At 43.4% G+C, this 24,149-nt stretch overlaps 1 protein-coding gene across 13 annotated transcripts in view; it reads left to right on the forward strand.

Annotated features, from left to right (window-relative positions):
- Positions 1–23,808, forward strand: part of KIAA1217 (KIAA1217 ortholog) — a 376,038-nt gene extending 352,230 nt beyond the window's left edge. For 9 of the 13 annotated variants that reach the window (XM_054816856.1, XM_054816859.1, XM_054816855.1 and 6 more), the window contains 10 exons: positions 1,170–1,300; positions 1,543–1,690; positions 3,359–3,860; positions 4,587–4,767; positions 11,365–11,519; positions 12,148–12,294; positions 15,685–15,804; positions 19,180–20,868; positions 21,332–21,454; positions 22,204–23,808. In XM_054816856.1, coding sequence (XP_054672831.1) covers positions 1,170–1,300; positions 1,543–1,690; positions 3,359–3,860; positions 4,587–4,767; positions 11,365–11,519; positions 12,148–12,294; positions 15,685–15,804; positions 19,180–20,868; positions 21,332–21,454; positions 22,204–22,701 — 3,694 coding nt within the window. In that variant the 3' untranslated portion in view covers positions 22,702–23,808. The remainder of the gene's footprint in view (positions 1–1,169; positions 1,301–1,542; positions 1,691–3,358; positions 3,861–4,586; positions 4,768–11,364; positions 11,520–12,147; positions 12,295–15,684; positions 15,805–19,179; positions 20,869–21,331; positions 21,455–22,203) is intronic. The other 4 variants (XM_054816867.1, XM_054816868.1, XM_054816857.1 and 1 more) reach the window with 3 other exon arrangements.
- Positions 23,809–24,149: the final 341 nt, after the last annotated feature.

A 24,149-nucleotide genomic window follows, 5' to 3' on the forward strand; every position in this document is an offset into this window, starting at 1 on the left:
TGCAAGGCCTGTGGCTGGTGCAGAAGGCAGTCTTACCCTACCCCTTTGCAGGCAATATCAGCCACATCGTGGTTCTCTTACAGCAGTAGCAAAACTGCTACTTGAGTGGATGTGAGAAACGAGGCCCAAAGTTAGGTTAAAATGAGTAGCTGATTGGTCAGTTCAGAGTTTGCTTTGCATTGGTTTCCACCATGTAATTAAACTGCTTCTCAGAATATTCCAGTTAGTAAATTTGGTATCTTAACAGAGGCGGATTTCTCTTAGAATAAATATTTAAGAGATGATCTTTTTAAGGTATTCACATGGGTGTTTGTGCAGTTGCATATAATGCATTTCAGGGTTTTTTGGAGAAATTTTTAAGCTTCTATGTGGAAACTCCAGCTAAAGCAGTGTGGTCTCAACCTTAAATGGAAAAAAACCCTGGCTCTCCCAAAACAAAAATGAAGTTATGTGTCTGAAGGATTGTGAAAATTTATGTGAAGTATGGAAGCACTGGAAAAAATATTGGGAAAGGTGATGAGGAAGCACCAGATGGAGCCAGAGGAAGCACAGGGCAGCACTTGTTGGAAGAAAACATCTGAAGTAATTCATTCTCAAATCCAAATGCTGAGCGAGAGCTGCACACAATGCACACTTGCTATTTCAGTCTGGCTATTCGCGGAAACAGGACCCTGTATCCTGTCTAGCAGGATCCAGCAGATAAACAGAGTTGCATCAAAGGGCCATTAGTGCCAGTTTTTTGGTTGTTACTTCACTGTTTGGCATTCCTTTGCATGTCATCAGCAATGAGAAAATGCAAGGTGCAAACCAGTACTGGATGTAGTGGTACAGTACAGGATGTGCACCCCAGAGGGCTGGCTGGCTGTTAGATGTGTTTCACCACCCCTCCTGCCCCTTGTGGCGCAGCTGCCCTGAGGTCAATGTGCTCTGCACATCTGCAGCCTGTTAGAGAAATCCATGACTTGGGCTAGTTACAAGCCTGTTCCTATGCTGTGAGTGTCCAGCATCCTCCCCTCACACACCCTGCTGTTTTTTCAGCCTGTGGTGTCAGATTTAAAGATGCCACAGTTGAGGTTTCTTGTTTAGTTTAGTCTATTCATTTACATATATTTGATTGTAATGCGAAAGTCTTGCTTACGTTTTATATCTGGTTTTTTTTGTTTTGCCAGTGAGCTGGAGGCATTTGTTGAAGACCTGAAGAGGGACTCCACTGCTTCGAGCAAGACAGTTACACTGAAAGATGTTGAAGACGGAGCCTTTCTTTTGCGTCAAGTGGGAGAAGCTGTTGCCACCCTGAAAGGTATGTGCTTTCCCTTTTTACTTTTAGTTCTTTTTTAACCACAGTGGCTGAGAACAGTTTTGCCTTTGATCTGGGGGCATTAACTTTCACTTCCAAAAAGATTTAAAGTTTGAATTAAGGAGCTTGTTGCATGGCCCCTGGAAAAAGGTAGACACTCAACTATTTAACATTCACCCCATCATCTGTTTCTCCCCAGGGCTTTTATCATTTCCTCTTGAGCTTCACAGTTGTTGTCTTTACAGGAGAGTTCCCAACATTGCAGAATAAAATGCGTGCGATCCTCCGGATTGAGGTAGAAGCTGTGAGGTTCCTAAAGGAAGAACCACACAAGCTAGACAGCTTGCTGAAACGTGTGCGCAGCATGACCGATATCCTTACCATGCTCAGGAGGTGATTTTTTTTTTTTCCTTTTTCTTCAAAACTGAAGAATTTCCTTAAGCAGGGCTGGAACAGCTTTCAGGTTTGGATTCTCTCCCTCTCCTCAGGCAATTTTGAGAAATGCAACTTGCTTGCAGTATTTTATATATTCTTCCTAGAGCCCTGAAAATCAAATTAGCCTTTCCTGTGCTCTGTGCAGTGGTTTTGTTCTGACCAACAGCCCCAGTCGTCAAGATCTTATGATTGAAACTAGCTCCCTCTGAACTCAACACTTCTAGATTTGGGAAGTACCAGGATGAGAATGCTTACAGAGTCACATCAGTCCCATATCTGAGCTAATCAACTCTGGGCATTTACAGCAATCTAAGCTAACAGAAATATTCTCTGACACTGAAATGTGCATTCCCAAAAATGTAACAGTAAGAAATAAACCAGGGAAAGATTCTAAGTGGATAAAGATAGCCCAAACCTTCTGAAAGAAAGAAATATTTTTCTATATACTTGTGAATTCATGCAAATTCTTTATTCTGTTCTTTGAAAGGAAGATGCATTAGAGAAAGTTGAAATACTAGATAAAATTTGTGTCCACTAAGTGCCAGTGTTTAGCTATGTTTGTCAGAATATATAAGCAGCAAATGACTTCTGATTTATATAAGGCAACAGGCCCTGGATTTAATTCCTACTCAAAACCAGTGAATTGGGCCAAACTGTCAGTGGTGGTGGTCTCAACTTTACTTCAATTACAAGAAAGTGTAAGTGATAAGCCTATTGTTGCTACCAGTATTCTAAGGACTGTAGGGGTGTCATTGTTTCCATATATCCTGGAGCATAAGTAAAATGGATTTGCCAGTACTGGCAGATGGATAAAATGGTTTACGTAACACGTCTTCTAAGAGCCATCGCTTATTTTTCCATGTAGATAAATGTCTATATCGTTTCATATTAGTTTCCTTTTCTTAAAAATGACTACAGTTATTTCCTGTCTCGCCCCGTTTGGAAGAAAAAACAATAAGCTATGCATGCCAAAGTTTTACCAAAAGTAATTTTTTGCAGTGAAATTACGTATTAAGCCTCATAAAGTCTGTTTCAGTAATGGAAAAAATGATGGCATTTGATAGCTAACTACACTCCGAAGCTCAGCCATTTCACAGCTAGCTGCCAGAAATAGTTGACTCTTTACATCCTCCGCTCATTCTACCCCAAACTCTTGACAGACAAGACTGTCATGAAGTATCACCTGAAGGCTTTGGTTTGGCAATTTGCCATACTGCTACTTCACACTCTATGTAACTGCCACTTTTTGTGCTAATAGTCCAGGAATATCTTGTTTAGCCAGATACAGTGTATAAAATTTAAATCAACTGATTCCCATTCTCCCTCTAAAATCAACCCACTGTAACTCATGGTTTGGTCAAAAAGTGCCAGTACATCCATGAGTATTTGTAAGCATTTTAAAAAGGCAAAACCCTCCTAATTAGAGTGGCCTCTTTAAAACTTGAGTCTGAGTCTGAGATAAAGGTATAAAATCACACAACTGAGAGCATCAGGAAGAAAAAACACCATGTTGATGATTTTGATATAGGTGCTTTCCCCTTGCAAAAGTTTATTGTTAAATATTGCTCACAACTTGCCTGTATGCTAACCATGTGCCATGCTGTTGTGTTCAATTTGGCTGGACAGACATGTTACAGAAGGACTGCTGAGGGGGGTGGATCCATCCCAACCTGTGCAATACTCTCCTATGGAAAAGGCCACTGCAGCTGATGCTCTGAAAAACCAGGAGGAGCTCAAGCACGCCCAGGGACACACACAGCAAAACCTCACAGCAATCACATCAGAGTCCCAGGTGTCATCAGTCAAGTCAGAAGTCGTCCCCTTCTCTACAATGACGGTCCATCATGTGCAGAGCTCACCTGTTGTCATCCATCAGTCTCAGCACTCATCAGCCCTGGTCAACCATGCTCAGGGTTCACCCACTGCAGCCACCCACAGCGAAGGTGTGCCGGCAGGTGGCCACCTCTCGGCCACCCCACCAGTGCCCCCGCAAGAGCCCGCAACAGGATCCCAGCCCACACAAACCACGCCAGCACCACAGGTCTCTGTCAATGGCACCACCATGCAAAGTCTTTTCATTGAGGAAATTCACAGTGCAAGTACCAGAAACCGAGCTGTATCAATTGAGGTACGGTGTATTCTACTCAACCAGTTGTCCTCTCATTGGGTCTGAGCTCCCAGGCTCACTCTTGAGACTGAAGGTGAAATTTCCAAATGCATTCTGGGGATTTATATGCTTAACCTTGAACTACACCGTGCACTTCTGAAGATACCCTCTGATTTTAAATGCAACAGGATAATACCATGTAACCAAAATGAGTAACTGTGGTTTTTAAATAACCTTCATTAAAAAAAAAAAAATCTTTTTAAGAATACCTTATTTTTGAACAATAACATATGAATCTCTGGCAACACTTGCATCAGTGGATTTCATTCACTCTTTAAATCTCCATGTCCCTCATTATGGAGAGGTAATAGTGAAAGAGTGTGAAGCTCCAGTGGTTTCACACAGAGATATTGAGAAAATCCAAAAGTGAACTCTCATGTCTTATTACAGACATGCCCTTTAATCACCAGTGCTATAGTAAGGCAGTGACCCAGATTTAAATTTTGCCTTTGTTCCTTTAGTGAGCAGTGGCCACTGTCAGCCTGTCGTGTGTCTGCCATATCTGGTACAATGGAAGTCAGAACCAGTGTACAATTAGTGTTAATATATTTCCTCTAGTTGCTGACTAGAACTGAAAGAGTCTATCCTTACTGACCTATAATGTTTACACATGGATTTTTTTTTTAAAGTGATCACAACAGAAATCAGAGAAATAAATGGATGCTTTACTTTTTTTTTTTGGTCTAGAAAGCTGAAAAGAAATGGGAAGAGAAAAGACAAAACCTTGATCACTATAATGGAAAGGAATTTGAAAAGCTCTTGGAAGAGGCCCAGGCCAATATCATGAAGTCAATTCCTAACCTGGAGATGCCTCCCCAGCCAGCAGCCCTGTCTAAAGGGGATGCAGTGGAAAAGCTAGAAGTCTCAGGTAAGGTTTGCTTGAGTAAATGGTGCTAAAGAATTGCATATCTGGAAAAGAGAGGTTATTTTTCCTACTTTCTAGAATGGTTTCAGTTTACAGATATCTGTATTCTTGATCATACTTTTGAGTTTGTCCCTGAGGAATAATGCAGGTCCTGTGGACAGGATGCAGTGATTTTGCACGTGCCAGTGTTGGTAACCAGCTGAACACGAATTTCCTCGTATTGCAACTGAGAGAGTTTGTCCTCTGGAGATAAAGACTCCTCATGAGCAAGAGAGTAGGAGTACACCTTGCTTTTGACAGAGATGGATGAGAGTATCTGTATACTATACTATAGTATACCATGTTCAGTTTTACACTTAAAAGTTTAGCATTACAGAGAGCTCTGGAAAGAACCACAAAGAGTTTGAGCACAAATGATCTTACCATCAGAAAGCTAAAAAGCTCTTTTTGCAGAAGCATTTTTTTATCAAAGGAAGATCAAGACATGTCTGAGGTTTCTGAGGGTAAGGAGGCCTTATAACTTTGCAGAACATGTTCTGACAAGTTCCAGAAATTGGAAGCTGAAGCTAGAAAAAGCCACATTAAAAATTACGTGTCAAATTTTAACATTCAGAGTAACTAATCACTGAAGTTTAATTATGAACATATGGGATTCTCTGCCACTTCAAATCTTTAAGCAATACTAAGTTTCTTTCTGAAAGGCTGCTCAGGCACAAGCTCTGTGCATGATGCAAGACCTGCTTAAAGAAATCCTTGATCCTATGTTAAGTGCAAAATCAGACTATTTGATCTTAATGATCCTTGCTAACTGTAAATACGACTAATGTTTTGGATGAGTCCCTCAGAGGTCTGAAAATGACCTGTGATGCTACATAACTGACTTGTCTTAGGGAAGTGAATGGGTATGTAGGAATGAATGAGAGTGACTTTCACAGTAAGCATTCTGGCTGTCCACAGCTATGGTACAGATATACCAAGGTTCAAGTTGAACGTGAGTCAGACTGTGACCCTGTAGCAAAAAAGGCAAACATAATGAGATGAACAGGAATGTCTACAAGATACATGAATCTGCTCAGCAGTGGTGAGCTCTTACAGAGAAATTCCCAAACTCAATGTTTTGGACTTCAAGGAAGACTGAACAAATAGGAGGGAGTCAAGGGGACAGCGATGATAATGACCAGAGCTCTAAAAAAACATGATCTCTGCAGAACAAAATTAAAGAATTGGTTTTGTTTAGCATGAGGAAGCAAAGGCTGATGAGGGACAAAGCAATCTCTAAATACATAAAAATCTTAAAAAAAAGAAAAGACTGACTTGCTTTGTGTGGTTAGAACAGCAGTAGAATTTGGCAATTGCAACCAGGAAGATCCAGGTTAGGTATTAGGGAAGAACATCATAGTGATAAGGAAAGTGAAGCACTGAAGAAGGCTGTATGAGGCAATGGGGAGGATGTGAGCTCCCCATCACTGGAGAGAATGGCTTAGACTAGCAGTGATCAAGAACTATATAGGTAGAACTACTTTGTGGTAGCAGGATAATGGGGTGTCCTTCCAGTCCTGTTTCTTTCACAATTTAACATACAAATCCATGTCACAAGTGGTGTTCCCCAGGGCTCAGTATTGGGGCCAGTTCTCTTTAATATCATAGAATCATAGAATGGTGTGGGTTGGAAGGGACCTCAAAGATCATCTAGTTCCAACCCCCCCTGCTGCCATGGGCAGTGACACCCTCTGCTAGACCAGGCTGCCCAAAGCCCCATCCAGCCTGTCCTTGAACACTTCCAGGGATGGGGCATCCACAACCTCTCTGGGCAACCTGTTCCAGTGCCTCACCACTCTAACAGTAAAGAATTTCTTTCTAACATCTAATCTAAATTGACCCTCCTTCAGCTTAAACCCATTACCCCTTGTCCTGTCACTACACTCCCTGATAAACAGTCCCTCACCATCTTTCCTGTAGGCCCCTTCAGGTACTGGTAAGCCGCAATTAGATCTCCCTGGAGCCTTCTTTTCTCCAGGCTGAACAACCCCAACTCTCTCAGCCTGTCCTCGCAGGAGAGGTGCTCCAGCCCTCTGATCAGCTTCGTGGCCCTCCTCTGGACTCTCTCCAACAGCTCCATGTCTCTCCTGTACTGGGGCCCCCAGAGCTGGACACAGTACTCCAGGTGGGGTCTCACAAGAGCGGAGTAGAGAGGCAGAATCACCTCCCTCAACCTGCTGGTCACACCTCTTTTGATGCAGCCCAGGACACAGTTGGCTTTCTGGGCTGCAAGCGCACACTGCTGGGTCATGTGGAGCTTCTCATCAATCAATACCCCCAAGTCCTTCTCCTCAGAGCTGCTTTCAATCCATTTCTCACCCAGCCTGTAGTTGTGCTTGGGATTGTGCCGACCCATGTGCAGGACCTTGCACTTGGCCTTGTTGGACTTCATGCAGTTTGCACAGGCCCACCTCTCAATATCTTTATCAATGATCTGGACAAGGGGACTGAGTGCACCCTCCTTAAGTTTGCAGATGACACCAAGGTGGGAGGGAGTGTTGATCTGCTTGAGGGTAGGAAGGCTCTACAGAAGGATCTGGACAGGCTGGATCAATGGGCCAAGGCCAACTGTATGAGGTTCAACAAGGCTCAGTGCCGGGTCCTGCACTGGGGTCACAACAACCCCAGGCAACGCTACAGGCTTGGGGCAGAGTGGCTGGAAAGCTGCCTGGAGGAAAAGGACCTGGGGGAGCTGGTTGACAACTGACTGAGTATGTGCCAGCAGTGTGCTCAGGTGGCCAAGGCAGCCAACAGTATCCAGGCTTGTATCAGAAATGGTGTGGCCAGCAGGAGTAGGGAAGGGATTGTCCTCCTGTGCTCAGCACTGGTGAGGCCACACCTGGAGTACTGTGTTCAGTTTTGGGCCCCTCACTACGAGGAAGGCATTGAGGTGCTGGAGCATGTCCAGAGAAGGGCAACGAAGCTGGTGAAGGGTGTGGAGCACAAGTCTTATGAGGAGCAGCTGAGGGAACTGGGATTGTTTAGTCTGGAGAAAAGGAGGCTGAGGGGAGACCTTATTGCTCTCTGCAACCACCTGAAAGGAGGTTGTAGCCAGGTGGGTGCTGGTCTCTTCTCCCAAGTAACAAGCCATAGGACAAGAGGAAATGGCCTCAAGCTCTGCATTCCCTTTATAAAATCATGAAGGCAGTGGATAAAGCTTGATCATATCCTGGAGGTCTCACCCTGCCCCATGGGCTCCAAACTGCAAACTTGCAACCTTTCTGGTCCTTCCATCTAGGCCAGCCACTCCCTCCCTGAGCTTGTTTCAGTTGCCCATCTCTAACTCCACTGTGTCCTTCTAGAACTGCGTGCTGCACTCAAGGTGTTGGCATGCCAAGGTTGTAAACAGCTGCAAAATGATGCCCTGGGGCTTGTGTACACAAATTCATACAGAATTTGGGAAGAGTGTTTTCAGATCCAGCATTTTGTTCTGGGCACACCTCTAACACTGGCAAGTTGTGGCTGCTTGGATTCACAATATGCAGGATTAAAATAAATTCTGTTGAACCTCATAAAATAATTTTAGAAGTCTGGCACTGTTCAGTGAGGTTACTGGCTATCAACACAATTATCTTGTATAATGTGTGGCATAAACAGAAAATGTCAGTGAAAATAAATACCATATGGGTGCAGTGAGCTGTGACATCTTAAAAAAGTGCAGAATACAATAACAGAGAAGTTTTGTAACTCACATATTTAACTAATCCACTTCTAGAATACAATTTTGCACAGTGTGTAGCCAGCGGATTTAAGGAGAAATTTGATGAGATTGAGGCATTTGCCTTCTGTTGTGCATAATGAATCCTGTAATAGTAACATAAATAAGGAAACAGCAAAACTTTTCCTTAATATCTGATTAAATATCTCACATGCTACCCAACTCTTCTATGATTCAAGATGAAAATGTCAATATCAGTCTACTGTAGACTAGAAAACTGAACAACATAAGAGAGACCACCAACCTCCTAATATAGTGCATAAGACATTTTGGCCATAAATTAGCAGAGTGCTCTGTTGGCTTCACTGCAGAACCCAGATAGATCACATTGCCAGAATATGTTGTCTCAGCCATTCTCCACCCAGAACCCAATTAAGAAACTTTTTTCCCCTGCAAAGCACAAAACAAAGTTAAATTACACACTTTATACAATTTTGCTGATGACTCTGTAAATACTTCTTTAATGCCTTGACTCTAACTCATCTTTGTTATCAAGATTGTTTGGTGAATGTCTGTAGCATGTACATTAGAAATTGGGCTCCTTCATCTCTCTTTGGGCCTTCATATGCGAGAATGCCCTGATTTTTGCAAGTGCTGAGTGAACAGTAGCTTCCATTAAAGACAGTTTGCTTATTTGACTACCAAGGCTGCCTCAGGGCAGGCATTATTATTTTGATATAGTTTTAAGACATGTTGGATTTTTTTGGGTGCAAGTAGAAATTTGTGTGGTGGGGAAAATTAATTCCAGTCTGGTTGTGCCTGTTGAAAAATGCTTCAGTTCAGTGAAATGGCTGGCTATGAACAGCTCCCATTTTCTTCACAGAAGTGCTGAGCCCTTTGGCACCAAAGAAGGTTCCATGAAGTAGTATTTTTGATCATGGTTAGTGTCTGAGTGAATTGTACTTGTCCATTTACTCCTTCCTCTGTAAAGATGCTAGAAGAACTCAGCCATAAGAAAAAAAAAAGTATTAGAATGAAGTCTTTTCGTTAATTTTTTTTCCTCCAAAGTTTTTTTCCATCCCATTTAGATTAGGGAAATAAAATTGTTTAGTAAAGAAAATAGAAATCCAGCTTTGAAGTTTTAAATCTTGCCTAGTTTTGTTGCATTGACTGTGAGCAAACCCCATCACAACTTCTCCTTAATGACTCCAGTTAAGGGCTGTGAGGGGAATACCTTTTGATAGCCTGGGCACCTGCCACACTCACTGACAATTTCTCTTGCCTGTGTTCCCCCTTTTTATTGCCCATTTTGAAGATGGAGATGGATGAATGTCTCACCAATGTGAAAGAGATGGTAGGAATCATTCTGTCCTCCATGTCTCTCATCCAGCCTTGCTCTTCTTTGTGAGAAAAACTTCGGTGTTCTTGCAAAGCCATTACCATTTTGAGGGTAATGGGTTGAGTCCATTAAAAGGAGTACGGATTTACTCAGGCCCTACATCATAGTCTGCTAAGCACCATCTTAGAGAATTACTCTGATTTTACAGCAGCAGTACATCTGATGTGACAAAAAACTTAGTGGTGCGTATTGACCATAGAAGCGGTCTAATGTAAAGTGCATCTGTAAATTCACTCTTGTTGCAATCCTGCGAGTGAGTACCAGATAACCAGGGAGGGAGATAATAAAACAGAGCATTTCTTTAAGCTTAAGCAGTTTCAAAGAACATTTGAGCTAAGAAGGGAACAAAGATGAGGCCGGGTCAGACAAGGGCTTCGTCCAGCCCCAGGGGCCAGCTGGCACGTCCGAGGAGCCTGACACAGCCTCAGGAGAGGGTAGTTATGCAACAACTTGCCCAGAGGGAATACTTAGCCCTAAACAGCTGGGTAATCCCAAAAGCAGGAGATTTTATCTTTCTGGGTTATATTTATTCCAGCTGTTTATATAACGCTGAGTAGCTGCAGAAAGGTCGTTCTCTCACTGTTGAAAACAAACATTGTCAACAGCAGTGTGAAAGTGGTGGCTGTTACCATGTATGATCCTCAGCCTGTGACCAGAAACACACAGGGACAGGTCACAAGCAATGTAACGCTGCTTCTGGAAAAATGTCATCCAGTCACAGTGGGGAAGAGGCAGTGGCAGCTGGGTGGGGAAGCATCATGGTGGGGAAATACCAGTTTGAGAAACTGGTCTTCTCTTGGAAGACTCTTCTCAGAAAGCAAGGGCTGGCTCTGCTCGGCTATTGGATTTGGTATTTGAATCTTCATGGATTAGCAAAATATACATATAGGGCTCTTATATGATAATTCACAGGCAAACCTGTGCATTCCTGGAATAGTTAGTAATAAGTAAAGTGAAAACAACTATAAGATGGACAAACTCTTCAGCTCCTCTCCTGGCACCTTGCTGCTCTCCCAGGCAGAGCAGAAATGTGTGCTGGTTGCTTCAGAATTACTGAGAACGGCAAGAAGCCTCTAGGTTTGGTGTCTTGCTAGTAGCCACGTTAGTGGCTACACTTTCAAAGGAGGCTACAGGGGCACTGTCTGTAACCAGGTACCCAGCTGAACCTGCACCTTACATGCTTCTTTACGAGTGACTGATTTGAAGAAGTGTGCTGTGCTGTCACACTTTTACACCAAGGGCTGAAACCCAGCCACAGTGATGTGGGGAATGAGTTTTGCTGAAAATTTCTGAGTAAAGTCACATGGTTTTCCTGTGCAAGTGCAGCACTGTCTGCTTTTGTTCAAGGTGTTTCCACTTCAATCCCAAATGTGTTTCTAATCGTATATATTCAGCAGCAGATCCTTTTAAGACATTTTTTTTCCTTTCCAATTGAGGCAGGGATGCAAATATTTTTTCCCCTCCTGCACCTATGCTCACTTTGTGCTGCTCTGTTTACTTGCAGAAGAAGTTCCTGATGGAGAACAGGATAATGACAAGCTGACCAAGTCTCCACCTCCTCCACCTCCACGGCGCAGTTACCTGCCAGGGTCAGGACTAACCACAACAAGATCAGGAGAGGTCATCTATGCAGCCAGAAAAGAGGCTGCTGCTGTCAAGGTTTGATGATGCGGTCTTTAGGCAATCAGTCTGTTGATGAGTGGCTGGCACAGAGAAATGTTCCCAGGCTTGGTCTGTGTCTGTAAACCACAAAGTAAGTTGAGACAGAGCTACAGTCTGGACAGCTACTGAAACTGCTTGCCAGGAAACACTACTGTTAGGCCAAATGAACAAGTAAGGTTTGATCAGTTCTGTTTACAGGAGTCTTGCTGCTCTTACCTCCTAGCAAGGAAGACAAGTCACAGGCTGCTTTCATTTAGAGTGGTAAGAAGATTAAAAATAAAATAAAAAAAAGCATGCCTTACACAGATGGGGAAGATCAGCTCAGATTTGAGGGCGTTTTTACAGAAATGTTGCAAATTAGTTTCTTTGGGCTTCCTTTCCCCATCTGTTCTGTTCCCTGAAGGAAGTAGAGAGAGGTCCAAGTTAGGAAGCTTTTTATCCTGTGCACATGCTACCACATTGACAATGTTGGTTGTTTTTGAGCTGATGAAGTAGCAGTCTCCTCAAAAAGGAAGAGAGGGACCTTGCAGCAGGGGAATTGCTGTAGTGTTGAATTTTCTGTATTTGCTTTGCATCAGCAGGGCTCTACTATATTGTCTGTCTGTGCTCTCTTATCCCCTTATAGGAATGCAGTGAAGATGCCGGGCAAATACCACAATCTAAAGCCCCTAAAGAGGATCAGGCATTGTCTCGGAGCACAGGGCATGCTGTAACATCAGCTGCAAAAGATGAAGAGGAAGAGGAAGGAGATAAAATAATGGCAGAATTACAGGTATGCCCTTTGAGTTGCACATGAAGAGACCTGTGCCCAATCTCACTTCTAGGGCCTCGGCACAGCTTCTAGCTCAGAAAGCGAAGGAAAGTAGGTCTGCCAGTCTCACCCGATCCCACTCTGTTGCACTGGGTGGTACACATTTCATAAGTACCACCCAAATTTTGTTCAAGACGTCTGGAGCTGAGAGAGTGGTCAAGAATGCAGTGGTTGCCACTGGAGAATCTTACACATGTAGATGGGACAAGTAAAATATTGGTGTGCATTTGGTGCGGTTGTCCCCGGCCTAGCGTTTCTGACTTAGTAGCAGGGCAGCAAGGTACTGAGAGCCTGTCATTTGTGTTAACGTTGGTGGAAACAGAGAATACGGGGTCTGCTCTTGGCAGGCTGCGCTCACTTGTTCTGTGCCACAGTCCAGTGTTTCCCAGAGTTTTTGAAACATTTGCTGTTCCCTGTTGTGTAATTGGTACGTTACTCTGCCAGTGGCACAGGACTAGTGTTCTCTTGCTGGTCCTTCACTTGATAGGACATGGGGTGGTTTAGTTCGGTGACAGCAGAAAAAGCCAACTATTCCAGCTATCATCAGCGAGCGCCAGCTTCCCAGGGGCACCCTCTGTCCTCTTCCATGCCCATATGAGGACAGGAGATGTGGATCAGTTTAACTGGCTGTAACTTCTGATGTTGGGGTGTTTCAGAGCACTCGTCACAACATGACATGATCCTGCTGTCCACCTGCTGAAAGGTGGGTTTGGTGCTGCCCAGGGAGTGTTTGCAGCACAGGAGATGTGGATGTTAAGCAGCAACTGTTACATGTGATGGGTGCACCCTGCTCAACTCTCACCCACCAGCGCTTCAGACAGCTGGTTTGCAGGTTTACCTGCAGTGGTTTACCCTTGTCCTCTGTGTGCATGCTAATGGCTAGTGCGACAGGAGAGCTGGGGACAGTGAAACCATCACATTGTCTCCTCTCTCCAGGAAAGCAACCCGGCTGCCTTGCAACTGATGACAATGAAATGGAGGTTAAGGCTGGAAAGGGGGGCTGAGGGGAGCTAAGGAGGAAAAATAGACATGGTAGCTGAACAGGGAATGAGTGTTTAAATGCTAGTTTGGGGGACAAGCAATGCTCATTTTAAACAAATACCAAAATAACAGGTACATTTTAGAGGGTTGTCAGAATATCATGTTTTAGAAAGGGCAAACTGCTTGATCCAGGAGCTACAGGCTCATTAGTCTGATATGAGTCACAGGCAGAATAATGGAAAATCAGGTATGGGATTCAATCAGTGAAGAACTAAAGTACAGACCTAAACAGTTATGCTAGTAAACACGATGTAATGGAACGCAGATCTGTCAAAGCAAACAACACTCTTTGATCAGGTAACAGGTTTGCTTAAACTGAATTGTATACCTATAAACATTTTTGTAAATTATTTGATCAAACACCATACAACATTCTGATAAAAATCTGGCACCATAGAGTAGACAAAAAACCCCTATCATAGGATGACTGAGAGCTGTGTGGCTCTAAAAGTGCTGCTCTTGATGCAGGTGTTTATAGTCAGGTCCCATAGGGATCAGCTACAGACCCAGTGTCACTCTGTATTTTCATCAGCAGGCTGGAAAGACATTTAAAATCCTTACTGTTTAAATCAGCTAAATTTAAATTAGTGACGTATGAGAGCAGGGAGATGATAGCAATCACTTAATGGTCATAATACATTCACTGCAATATAAAGTCCACATGAAGAACGACAAAATATAGAGCAGACCACAACTACATGTCTTGGAAAGAAACAGGACTTGCAGTAACACATTGACAGGAGCTCCCAGAGCAGTGCTGTTGCCACAAAGTTAGTGTCTGCTTTGGGTGTAGATGTGAGAAGAGGGAGTGTTTCTATTTCTGTGTACAGGATCAGTGAGCTCAGCACTGTGCTGCTGCATCCACGATTAAGTATCCATGTGTCCCGCATTTGAAAAGGCTGTTAAGAATATGAAGGTTCAAAAGAGACCAGTACAACGTGGAGGTACTTTCATGGGAAGTACCTTTTTATAATCTAGCAGAAAAAGGCATAATAATAATCAGCTGCTGTAGCACAAACTGTATTTGGACGCTGTTATAGTTATTTCGGAGCAAAGGTGGTAAATAAGCAAATTACTAAGGGAAATAATAGTCGATTCTTTGTCACTTAAAATCTGAAGGACTTTGAAGATGCCTTTGTGGCTGGTATGCCTAACTCAAAAACACATCACTGGTCTCACAAGTGGGTAAGCTGGGGAAAGTCCATACCCTGTATTATGAGGAGTGAGACTACTTTTTCTAATACTTCCATGTCATCTTAGGTAGTCTGGTCTATATATCCATACAAATAAGATGCAACAGAAAACCAAAAGAAACTCTTACACCCTGATTTTTGCACTGGATTTTTTCATTATTGTTACTTTTCTGATTTTTACATCAACATGCAATATATATGAGTACAATATTTAAAGAACAGGCCTGATTCTAATCTGTAATCAGGGCTATTAATTTCATGATAGGTGCCAGGAATTAAATAATTTCCCTAATATATGGCATAAGAATATAATCTTCTCACGTGTCACAGTGTGAGTCCTGTAAGCACTCCTCCCTCATTCCTCTGGCTGGCAGAGATGTCCTGCCTGTACATCTCACTGAAGGCAGACCGTACCATTAGAAGCCTGCAGTGATGCACACTTGGCAGCCAGCACGGCACAGTGATAGTTCTGCTCCTCCAGATCTGGGACCCATTTGGACAGAGAAACCCAAAGGAAATGGCAAGAAAAAGGAAATGGCTGAAAAGTCCAGGCCATGCCCTGGGGTACACATGGTGGGAGGCCAGTAGTCCCGAAGCCCGTATGTTGGGACTGTCACCATCTGGAGCATTAGTGAGGCCTGTGGCAAAGACACGTCTCCAAGTCTAAACTTATACTAACAGTTTGTGTGGTGACAAGTGGAGTTACGTAGCTCTTGCATGATTATCAGTCACTAGGAAGTAGGTACTGTCACAAGCCTGAAGTTTGTCATGGGCTTACTACTGAAGTTTGGATAGCTTGCAGCACCTCTGTGTGCCTTTGTCTTCCCATCTGTAAAAATAGAAATCAAATTCATCTCCCTGCAGGGAACGTTGAGGTCAGCATGATGAGTTAGAGTACAGTCTTGGCAGACTGGAGGGGATGCCCTATTTCTCTTAGTCTGATAGTCTAAAAAAAAAAAAAAAACCCCCAAAAAACTCTATTATCTCATGAGCTAGTAGATAATATTGTTGAGCTGTGAACGTTCAAAACAAATGTTCTCTTTGTAGTTGGTCACCTCCAGACATTTCTGTGTAAAAGGTCCTGGTCTCCTGATAACCTGCAGTATTTATTTCCTAGGCTTTCCAGAAGTGCTCTTTTATGGATGTAAACTCAAACAGTCATGCTGAACAGTCCAGAAATGATACACATGTTAAAGACATAAGGCCTGGGACTTTAATGCATCACAAGGAAAAGAAGGTAACAAGTGGCGTTTGTAAACATGCCACCCAGTCTTGGCATAACCTTCTTTCCTTCGAAACTAATCTTATATCTTGTATCTTGTTCTGTCTAACCCCCTCCCACCACTGCCCAGTGGTTTCCTTCCTCTTATCTTAGCATGACTCAGAAACGCTCATATGGAACATTATATCAATCTGCATTATGTGTCTCATTAGGAATTATACAAGGGTTGCATAAAGTTTTATGATTCTGTGAAATCAAAATTAAAAGAGCATCCATCAGTTTCCACCAAAGAGATGCTCATACTCCTCAGAACACCCTTCCAATGCTGTTCTGGCAATGGATGGTGAAGCATCTCTCCTAAGCCTTGTTCTTGTCATGAGGATTAGTGGTTCCTCTAAGTCTCGAGAGCCACTTTAGAGAATTTCTGCTTTATTTTGGTTCATTTGTTGGTCCCAGAAATAGTCATTAGATATTCGGAAATCCCATTCAGTTTACTGGAAGATAGAGTCAAGGTGGATGGGCTGAATTTGCCCTGACTCTGAAAGTTAATGCTCAAGATTCACTCTTCAGTCATGGGACTCAGAAGAGGTGCCCCATGTTTGGGGCCACAGCCAAATCAGGGTGAATTTCACAGCTGTGTCTGGACTGAGGTTGCCAGCTGAGTTAAGTGGTCTTAGTGGGCAGCCAATGTGTAGGATGACTAAAAGGACAAATATTTCTGCCTTTGCAGACCTCTTTTTTAAGAATAAGGAATTGAATCATTGCTGGGTTTAGGGAGTCATGCAGGCACAACAACTTGTCAGCCAAATGCCAGTTTGCAATGAAGGGAGATACCGTGGGGAAGAAAACACAGCTCTTGAATGCACCATTTCAACTTTCTCATGCGTTTTGTTTGTGTATGCAAATTGGAAATAGCAGTAATACCTTTTCTGATGTAGCATCATGAACAGCTCCCCAAGGATTTTATGGGAGACATTGCACTTCAACTTAATTTAACAGAAACTGAGGCAGGGAGAGAGAAAATGACTTTGCCAGGTTGCCAAGGCAGAGAAGAACCCAACTGCCCTAACCATAGTGAGCTGCATCTGCATAGGGCACTGCAGCTGTAAAGCACAAGGCGACACCTAGATGGTGGTGTCTGATATATTATTAGCATCAGAATCCATACGTCCCCCAGAAGGTACTGCTGCCAGGTCAGGGCATTGTACATAAGAACTTGGCTTTGAGCTGCGCAAAGAGCAGTTCTAGTGTAAAGCTGCAAACACCTGGCTGGGTGAGGGTACAATTTCATGGGTATGAGCAAAAGGGAAAAAAAAAAAAAAAAGCTTTGTTGTGGAGCATCAGACAGTGTTACGGAGGAAAAAACAAAGTGAACGTATCTCTATTTGTCCTCATTACTGCTGGTGTCAGAATGAGATCATTGTATTGTTACATGAAAACCTGGGTCACCACTCAAGAAACTGCACATCCTGTAGCACAAATTTTTCTTTGAAAGGTGCTGCCGAATAATTGCCATAAGCTGCTATTTATTGGAATAAGACAGAGTTCAGGAAATTAAGGTTAATGAGATTTGGGGTTGTGTTTATTTGCTTTAAATATGGAGCCTTATGGTCATGAGAAATTCATAAAGGAAATGAATGTTGTTGTGGTTTAATTTTTTAGTAGGAAGGCAGCAGTTCCTAAAATGAGATGTATTGTATAATGACACCACGAGATGTTGCACCGATGCTTGGAACAAGCAGTGAAACTTGCTAAAAAAAGAGGGAGAGAAATAGGAACACAGTCACTGAGTCAGCAGAGCCACGGGCAACAAGCGCCATTAAACGGCCTGGCCTAATTCTGGGAGCTCTGGTGTGTAGCAGGACCAGAAGGCACTTACCACTTAGCAAGTCCGGGCCTGAGGTGATCACAAGCCCTGGGGTCTTGTTCTGATACCTGCTCTCAGCACAAAGCACAGACAGTGTCAGCCTGCCCACTGATGCCTCGCTGGCTGTGGCTGGTTTGCGTCATAGCTCCTCCTTACTTAGAAATACGAGGGATGTCAAAGTGTCCGTGGAGCAGCTGCACAGCCTTGTTACTGCTAGTAAGCCTTTGTAGAAATGAACTGTGACTCTGGTCTACCGCTTTCTCGCTCCTGTGTTTTGTGTGTAAAGTTTTTCTGTGTAAAATCCTCAGACAGTATATAAGAAAATATCGCATGGGACATAGAAACTATACCTTGTGAACCTCTGCGTGCATGGGGACTACATGCACTAGCCAACCTGTGGATTTCTGTACCGTCACTCATCTGAGGTGGGAGAGTGACTCTCCTGACTGATCTTCTGCACGTCTTGATGCTCATATAAGTATAATCTGTCCTGATGTGTTAGGAGTCAGCTTCTAGTCTTAAGCAATGTCAGCAGTACCGCCTTTGGTTCACTGCCTTCAGGCACTCGAGGCCAGATTCACTTCCCTCTTGGCAAGGCATCTTTTGAGTGTAGTTTTCTCTCTTGCTCGTTTGTAGGCACAGTGTCTCTTCAGGTCTTTATCCTAAGCTCTCACCAGTACTTACCAAACCAAGCCCCAAAGAAAAGCCTTGTATTATGAACCAGCATCTCCAGGGCACCTCATTTGAAAATAAAAGAAAAAAGCCCCCTTAAATTTGCAGTGCTGGGAATATTACTACTTTTGAGCTAGTGGATGGCCTCTCTGTGTGCTGTTTGGAGTTGCTTCTATAAATGAATGTAGCTCAGTGTTTTATTCTGTACTTCCATGGGTGCTTCAGGGTGCCCCTAGTAATTTTGAAGGAATACTTTTAAGCTGCAGCAAGGATTTAGAAATGCTCAGACTGATCATATTAACTGTGACGGAACAGCGCTGCTCGGGTGTGAGCAACATTAGAAGCAGCAAAATGTTGTAATTTGAAAATCAGCTTTTACCGGTACAAAACTTCCTTTCAAAGCTAGCCAGACTCTGGCATTTGGCTCTCCGGTGAGCTAGGAAGCCGCAGCGCTCTGCTGTCAGCCCTTCCACATCAGGCTCCCTTTGATGTGTCCCAGCAGAACTTAATCAGATACTGTGAATCTTTTTCCATGTTGGAAAGAAGGTAATTAGCGTGCTTTTGCATATTCTGGAGGCCTTGTTAAGACAGGAGCCCTAGGTAACAACCGCATGCATAGCACAGAGCAGTAACGTCATGCGCTGTTCTGCCAGAATTTGGAATTTTGCCCCAAAGACAGACAGGAATCAGATGACAACTTCAGACATGCCTCTGCAGCAGTAAACAGTGGTGAGTTCACGAGGTCTGCAGTTCCCCTGAGAATATGATGATTTATTTGGGGGAAAAAAAAAAAAAAAGTCCTGTAAAGGTAACAGCCCTGAATAACTAAGTAATCCAACTTTCCCCCTTAGGTGTATGGGGCTACAACAGGATCTCCCACAGATAGTGACCATCCTAAAGAGAAGAGGGAAGGGAAAACTGAAGAAGAATTGGGTTCTGATTCATCCAGCACAGCTGACAGTAAAATTGGCTTTTCAATGAATGACAGTCCTACATTTAGCAAGGGTTTGTTTGTAGACAGTAGAGACTATTCTAAGAAAAATCTCCAGAATATGAGCACAAACCTGTCTGGTGTCAGTTTGCCAGAGGATGACAAACGAATTGGGGCTCAAGATATTTTAGGATCTCATTTTCCAGCTGTTGAAACTGGAAAACAAAAGCCAAACTATGGACTCTCACGAGATGCTCGCCAGGGCCTGCCGCAGGGTGAAGCCTTGCAGGCCACGGGCAAGCATATCCCCATCAGCAGCGTTGCCCCTCTCATGAGGCACACACAGGAGGCTACGGGGCCTCAATCTTCCTCACAGGAGCAAGAAGCTTCTGCCGTCAACTACAATCAGGTTGTGCTAAGACCCAAAGTGTCCAGAACTAACAGTGTGAACAGCATTGAAGAGACAGACTCTCCAGCTAGCTCTCCAAGTGAAGACAACCCACCCACAGAAAACATCGCCTTCATGATTACTAAAACAGCTGTCCAGGTCCTTTCAAGTGGGGAAGTTCATGATATAGTCAGCCGGAAAGGCGGAGATGTGCAAACAGTGAACATTGATGCGAGGAAGGACATGGCATCGGAGAAGGGTATCCCAGAAAACACAGACAGCGAAGAGCCAGTGGTGTGTCTGGACAAAAAACCCGTCATCATCATTTTTGATGAACCGATGGATATTAGGTCAGCGTATAAGCGGCTTTCTACCATTTTTGAGGAATGTGATGAGGAGTTGGAGAAAATGATGACAGAGGAAAAGATAGAAGAGGAAGAAGAGGAGGAAGAAAACGAAGCACAGGAGATCTCTGAGAGCCAGAGGGAAGAGCCACCAGTAGTTAATGACAGAAAAGCGATCACAGAGTATTCAGCGGCTCACAGTCTCAAGGAGCAGTACATATTTGACCTTCAGTCTTCCTCTGACCCTGTAGAAACCAGACCTCCTGCAGAGGAGGAAAGCACAAAGACGAATTTTAACAAATTCCGCCAGATCTATGGGCTAAACACAGAAGCAAACGCAGACTCTGCTGATCAGTTTGGAAGCAGGCAGGATTCAAAAAAAAAATTTAAGTTCAAATTCCCTAAAAAGCAGCTGGCTGCTCTGACGCAGGCAATACGGACAGGAACGAAGACTGGGAAGAAGACCTTGCAGGTTGTGGTCTATGAAGAAGAGGAGGAAGATGGGACCCTGAAGCAGCACAAGGAAGCAAAGAGATTTGAAATCACCAGGTCTCAGCCCGAGGACAGTGACAAAAGTCCTTCCGGGAAGCAAGAGGGACCCCCTGGAGCTGCAGCGTCCCTGTCTAGGACTGATGAAATTCGACAGAGTACATACCGAACACTAGACAGCCTTGAGCAGACTATAAAGCAGCTGGAAAACACCATCAGTGAAATGAGTCCAAAATCTGTCCCTGAAAGCACATACAGCTCTGAGGGAAGCACTGTCCCCTTCTCTGCCCAGATAGTACCAGAGACCCCACCCCGAGAGCTTGTAGTGCTGGATGAGAGCCTTGCTGGTGTAGAGCCCCCTCCGTCAGTCCCAGCCACTTCACGTAAGGTACCTTAGTCCGACAAATCAAACCTCCAGCTGCTTTCTAAAATCTGCAATAATCACCATTAAACAAGAGGGTCTTGTGATTCGTTTGCTTCCTTTCAGGTGGCTTGTTTGGGCTCCCCACGAGGTGTCTAACAGCTAATAGACCATTGGGTTTGGTTTTTTTTTTAATCTTTGCTGCTGATTGGTGATGGGCAAATGCAGGGGAGCTGGGTCGAATAATCCGCTGTGTGAAATGATAAGCATCACTGACATGAAATCCAGGCTGATCAGTAGCTGAGCAGTTTTCTCCATTTGATTCTGGAAATTAACACCTGCGGTGTGAAGCTCCTGAACTTTCCCTGCATGTAGTACTGTGGCTTTTTTTTTTTTTGGCGCATGGTGTGCAGTCTACTCTCCAAGCACACCGGTGCTGATCACACCTCCTCCTTGTCTCCCCTCCCTGCCCCTCCGCTCATTTCCGCAGGGCTCCAGCGCTGCCTCCCAGACAAGCCGGATGCCAGTCCCCATGGCTTCAAAAGCTAGACAAGGAAGCATGGAGAAAGCAGGCAAACAACACAAGCTGCAGGATCCACGCCAATACAGACAGGTAGTTTTACCCTAAACCCGGTGTTTGGATGGACATTTCGTGTTGTTTGTTTATTTAAAAATTCCAGTAACTGACTGAGATTGTACCAAATAATGGATGCCTGACTTTCAAGTGAGGTCTAACTGGACGTCCTGGATCCTGGGGGCATGACAGTATCTACTGATCTTCTTACCATGCTTGTGTGCATGCATGTCTGCAATAAAACACCTGCTGCTTTTTTTTTTCTTTTTTGTTTTTTTGGGGGTTTGTTTGTTTGTTGGTTGGTCGTGTTTGGTTTTGTTTTTTTTTTAAACTGTGGTATTCAGCTGTAATTTTAAGATGTCAACTACTTTCCCTTTGGTAAATGTGGCGGTTCCTTAGGAGAGCTGGGAATGCTTCTGTTCAGAGTCTTTACAGGAAGCCTTGGACACTAACCTGTCTGTGTAATAGATGGCAGTAGATGCACATTAACTCTCCGGCCGGACATGTCTGTTCACACATTAATAACCCAGAAGCATGGCCGATGTAGCGACTGGTCTGTAACCCATAGACTGCGCCTTCTCACGAAAGCTTTGTTGGCTCTCTCTCTTTCTATGCATTCTTCGTTGGGCACTTTGGGTGTTCTACCAGGTCCAGTCCACAGCTGCAAGACCTAGCTCAGGCCTCGAACTGTTAATTCTTATTCTCTGTAGGGCTATTTTCCCAGGTCCTGTTGGTTTATCATGTTACTGGCTTTCTGACAAACTGTCTCCTGCCGTCTTTATTTGCAGGCTAATGGAAGTGCTAAGAAAGCTGGTGGGGACTATAAGGCTACTTCCCCTACCCTACCTGCTTCTAAGATCCCAGCCTTTTCTCCCACTTCTGGGAAAAGCAGCTCAGCACCTGCTTCTAGCGGTGACAGCTCTAACCCTCTTAATCCACCTACTAAATCCTCCATTCCTTCCTCTAACCTTCTCGGTCCTCAGACAGGTCGCATAACTTACTCTACCTCCCTCATCCCCTCCGTCTCTAATGGCTCCTCCAAGTTTCAGAGCCCCACTTACCCAGGGAAAGGTCACCATCTCTCCTTCTCACTACAGACTCAAAACGGCCGGCCACCCCCTCCTTCCTCCTCCTCTACCTCCCCCCCCTCCTCTACCTCCCCCACCTCACTGAACCAAGGTATGAAGAGCATCAGGACAATCCACACACCTAGCTTCACCAGCTACAAGGCACAGAACGGAAATGCCGGCAAGTCCACCCCATCCACGGCCAAGGAGCCATCCTAAAGGCTAAGCACAGCACGCGGGCAAGTTCACCAAGGCTTTTTGTTCATTTTCAAAGAATCTGCAGCCGCTATCTTAACCAGGGAACGTAAACATTTTGCTGTATTGCTGGAGGCTTACTACTAATCATGTGCTAAATACCGAATTACTACACCAGATTAGAGTGAAGCTTTTTTGTAAAACTCTGTTGCTGTTGTAATGATAGAAGAGCGTTTCTTTCCTATAGGCAGCACCTCTGACAAAAAAGTGTGAAGGTGTGTGAGTGAACTTGAGTGCGTGTGTGCAGCAGTGTCCTGAGCATGGGAAAATGTATGGTTAAAAATTTAGTAAGTTGTTTTGTATAAAGCTATTTTTCATTATGGGGACTAGAAGTGAACAGAGATATACTAAAGTGTGATTATACACAACTGTAAAACTGAAACTAAAATATTTTTCTTTTATTTTGGTGTTATTTAGCTTTGTTACAGATTTCTATTTTTGTCAACAGATGTCATGGTTCCTTTCAAGATCTTTTTGCCAAAACATTTTGATACTATTGTAATGTACATTTGAAAGTAGTATGCTGGACAGTAAACCTCTACACAAGAAACAGAACAAGACTGGTCTTAGTGTGTATGAGGCAACTCAACCTATTGCACTGCCATTCAGATTATATTTAAGAATTTGCCAAGCCAAGAAAAAAAAAATAGTTTTACACATTTAGGTAGTTGCTGATTACTTTTTTTTTTTTTAGCTAAATCCACCCTTTTCCTTCAGTTTTATTTTACTGAGACCTGGTAACCCATTAATGGATCGCATTGTGGATTTTAAAATGTACACTTCTGTACTGTTCTGTATACTGGCAAACTTTTGTACATATCTATAAATATATATAAATAAATAAATACTGTATGTGGCTGGGCACATAGAGTAGTTTTACCACACCAAAGTTAATTTTTATGCATGCTTTCAAAATATATATGGGGACAGGTTGAAAAAGATGGATATCGGTCAAATAGGAAAAAAAGCAAGAAGCTTGCATAGCTCATGGTTTTGTAAATAAAATTATTTGTATAACACCATAATGTAATATACAGAACTATGATAAGCAAAGATCTTTACAAAAATAAAGGGCTGCATGCTTATATTTTTGCGTTTTGTCACTAGTAACTTTTATAATGGTCTCAATTAGCTGTTAAGCTGTTTGCCTGAGAGCATTAAACCATCAGGAGAAAAACTGACTTTATTTTCCCCAGATTAAAGCTATACATAAGTATTAATTTAAAAATGGGGTCTTTCAAATTTACCTGGACAAAAGCTAATTGCTGGAGCTCCAGGTTAGAAAACTAGCAAGAAAAAATTTTTTTAAAAAAAAGCAAAAAGAAAAGCACCTAAACCTTTGACTGATTGAACAAGGTGGTATCTGTTCCACCTTCCTCCTGGTGAAGCAGAACATTTCTTAAAAGCATCAC

Source organism: Grus americana, chromosome 2, assembly GCF_028858705.1.
Source record: "Grus americana isolate bGruAme1 chromosome 2, bGruAme1.mat, whole genome shotgun sequence".
Lineage (NCBI taxonomy): Eukaryota > Metazoa > Chordata > Aves > Gruiformes > Gruidae > Grus > Grus americana.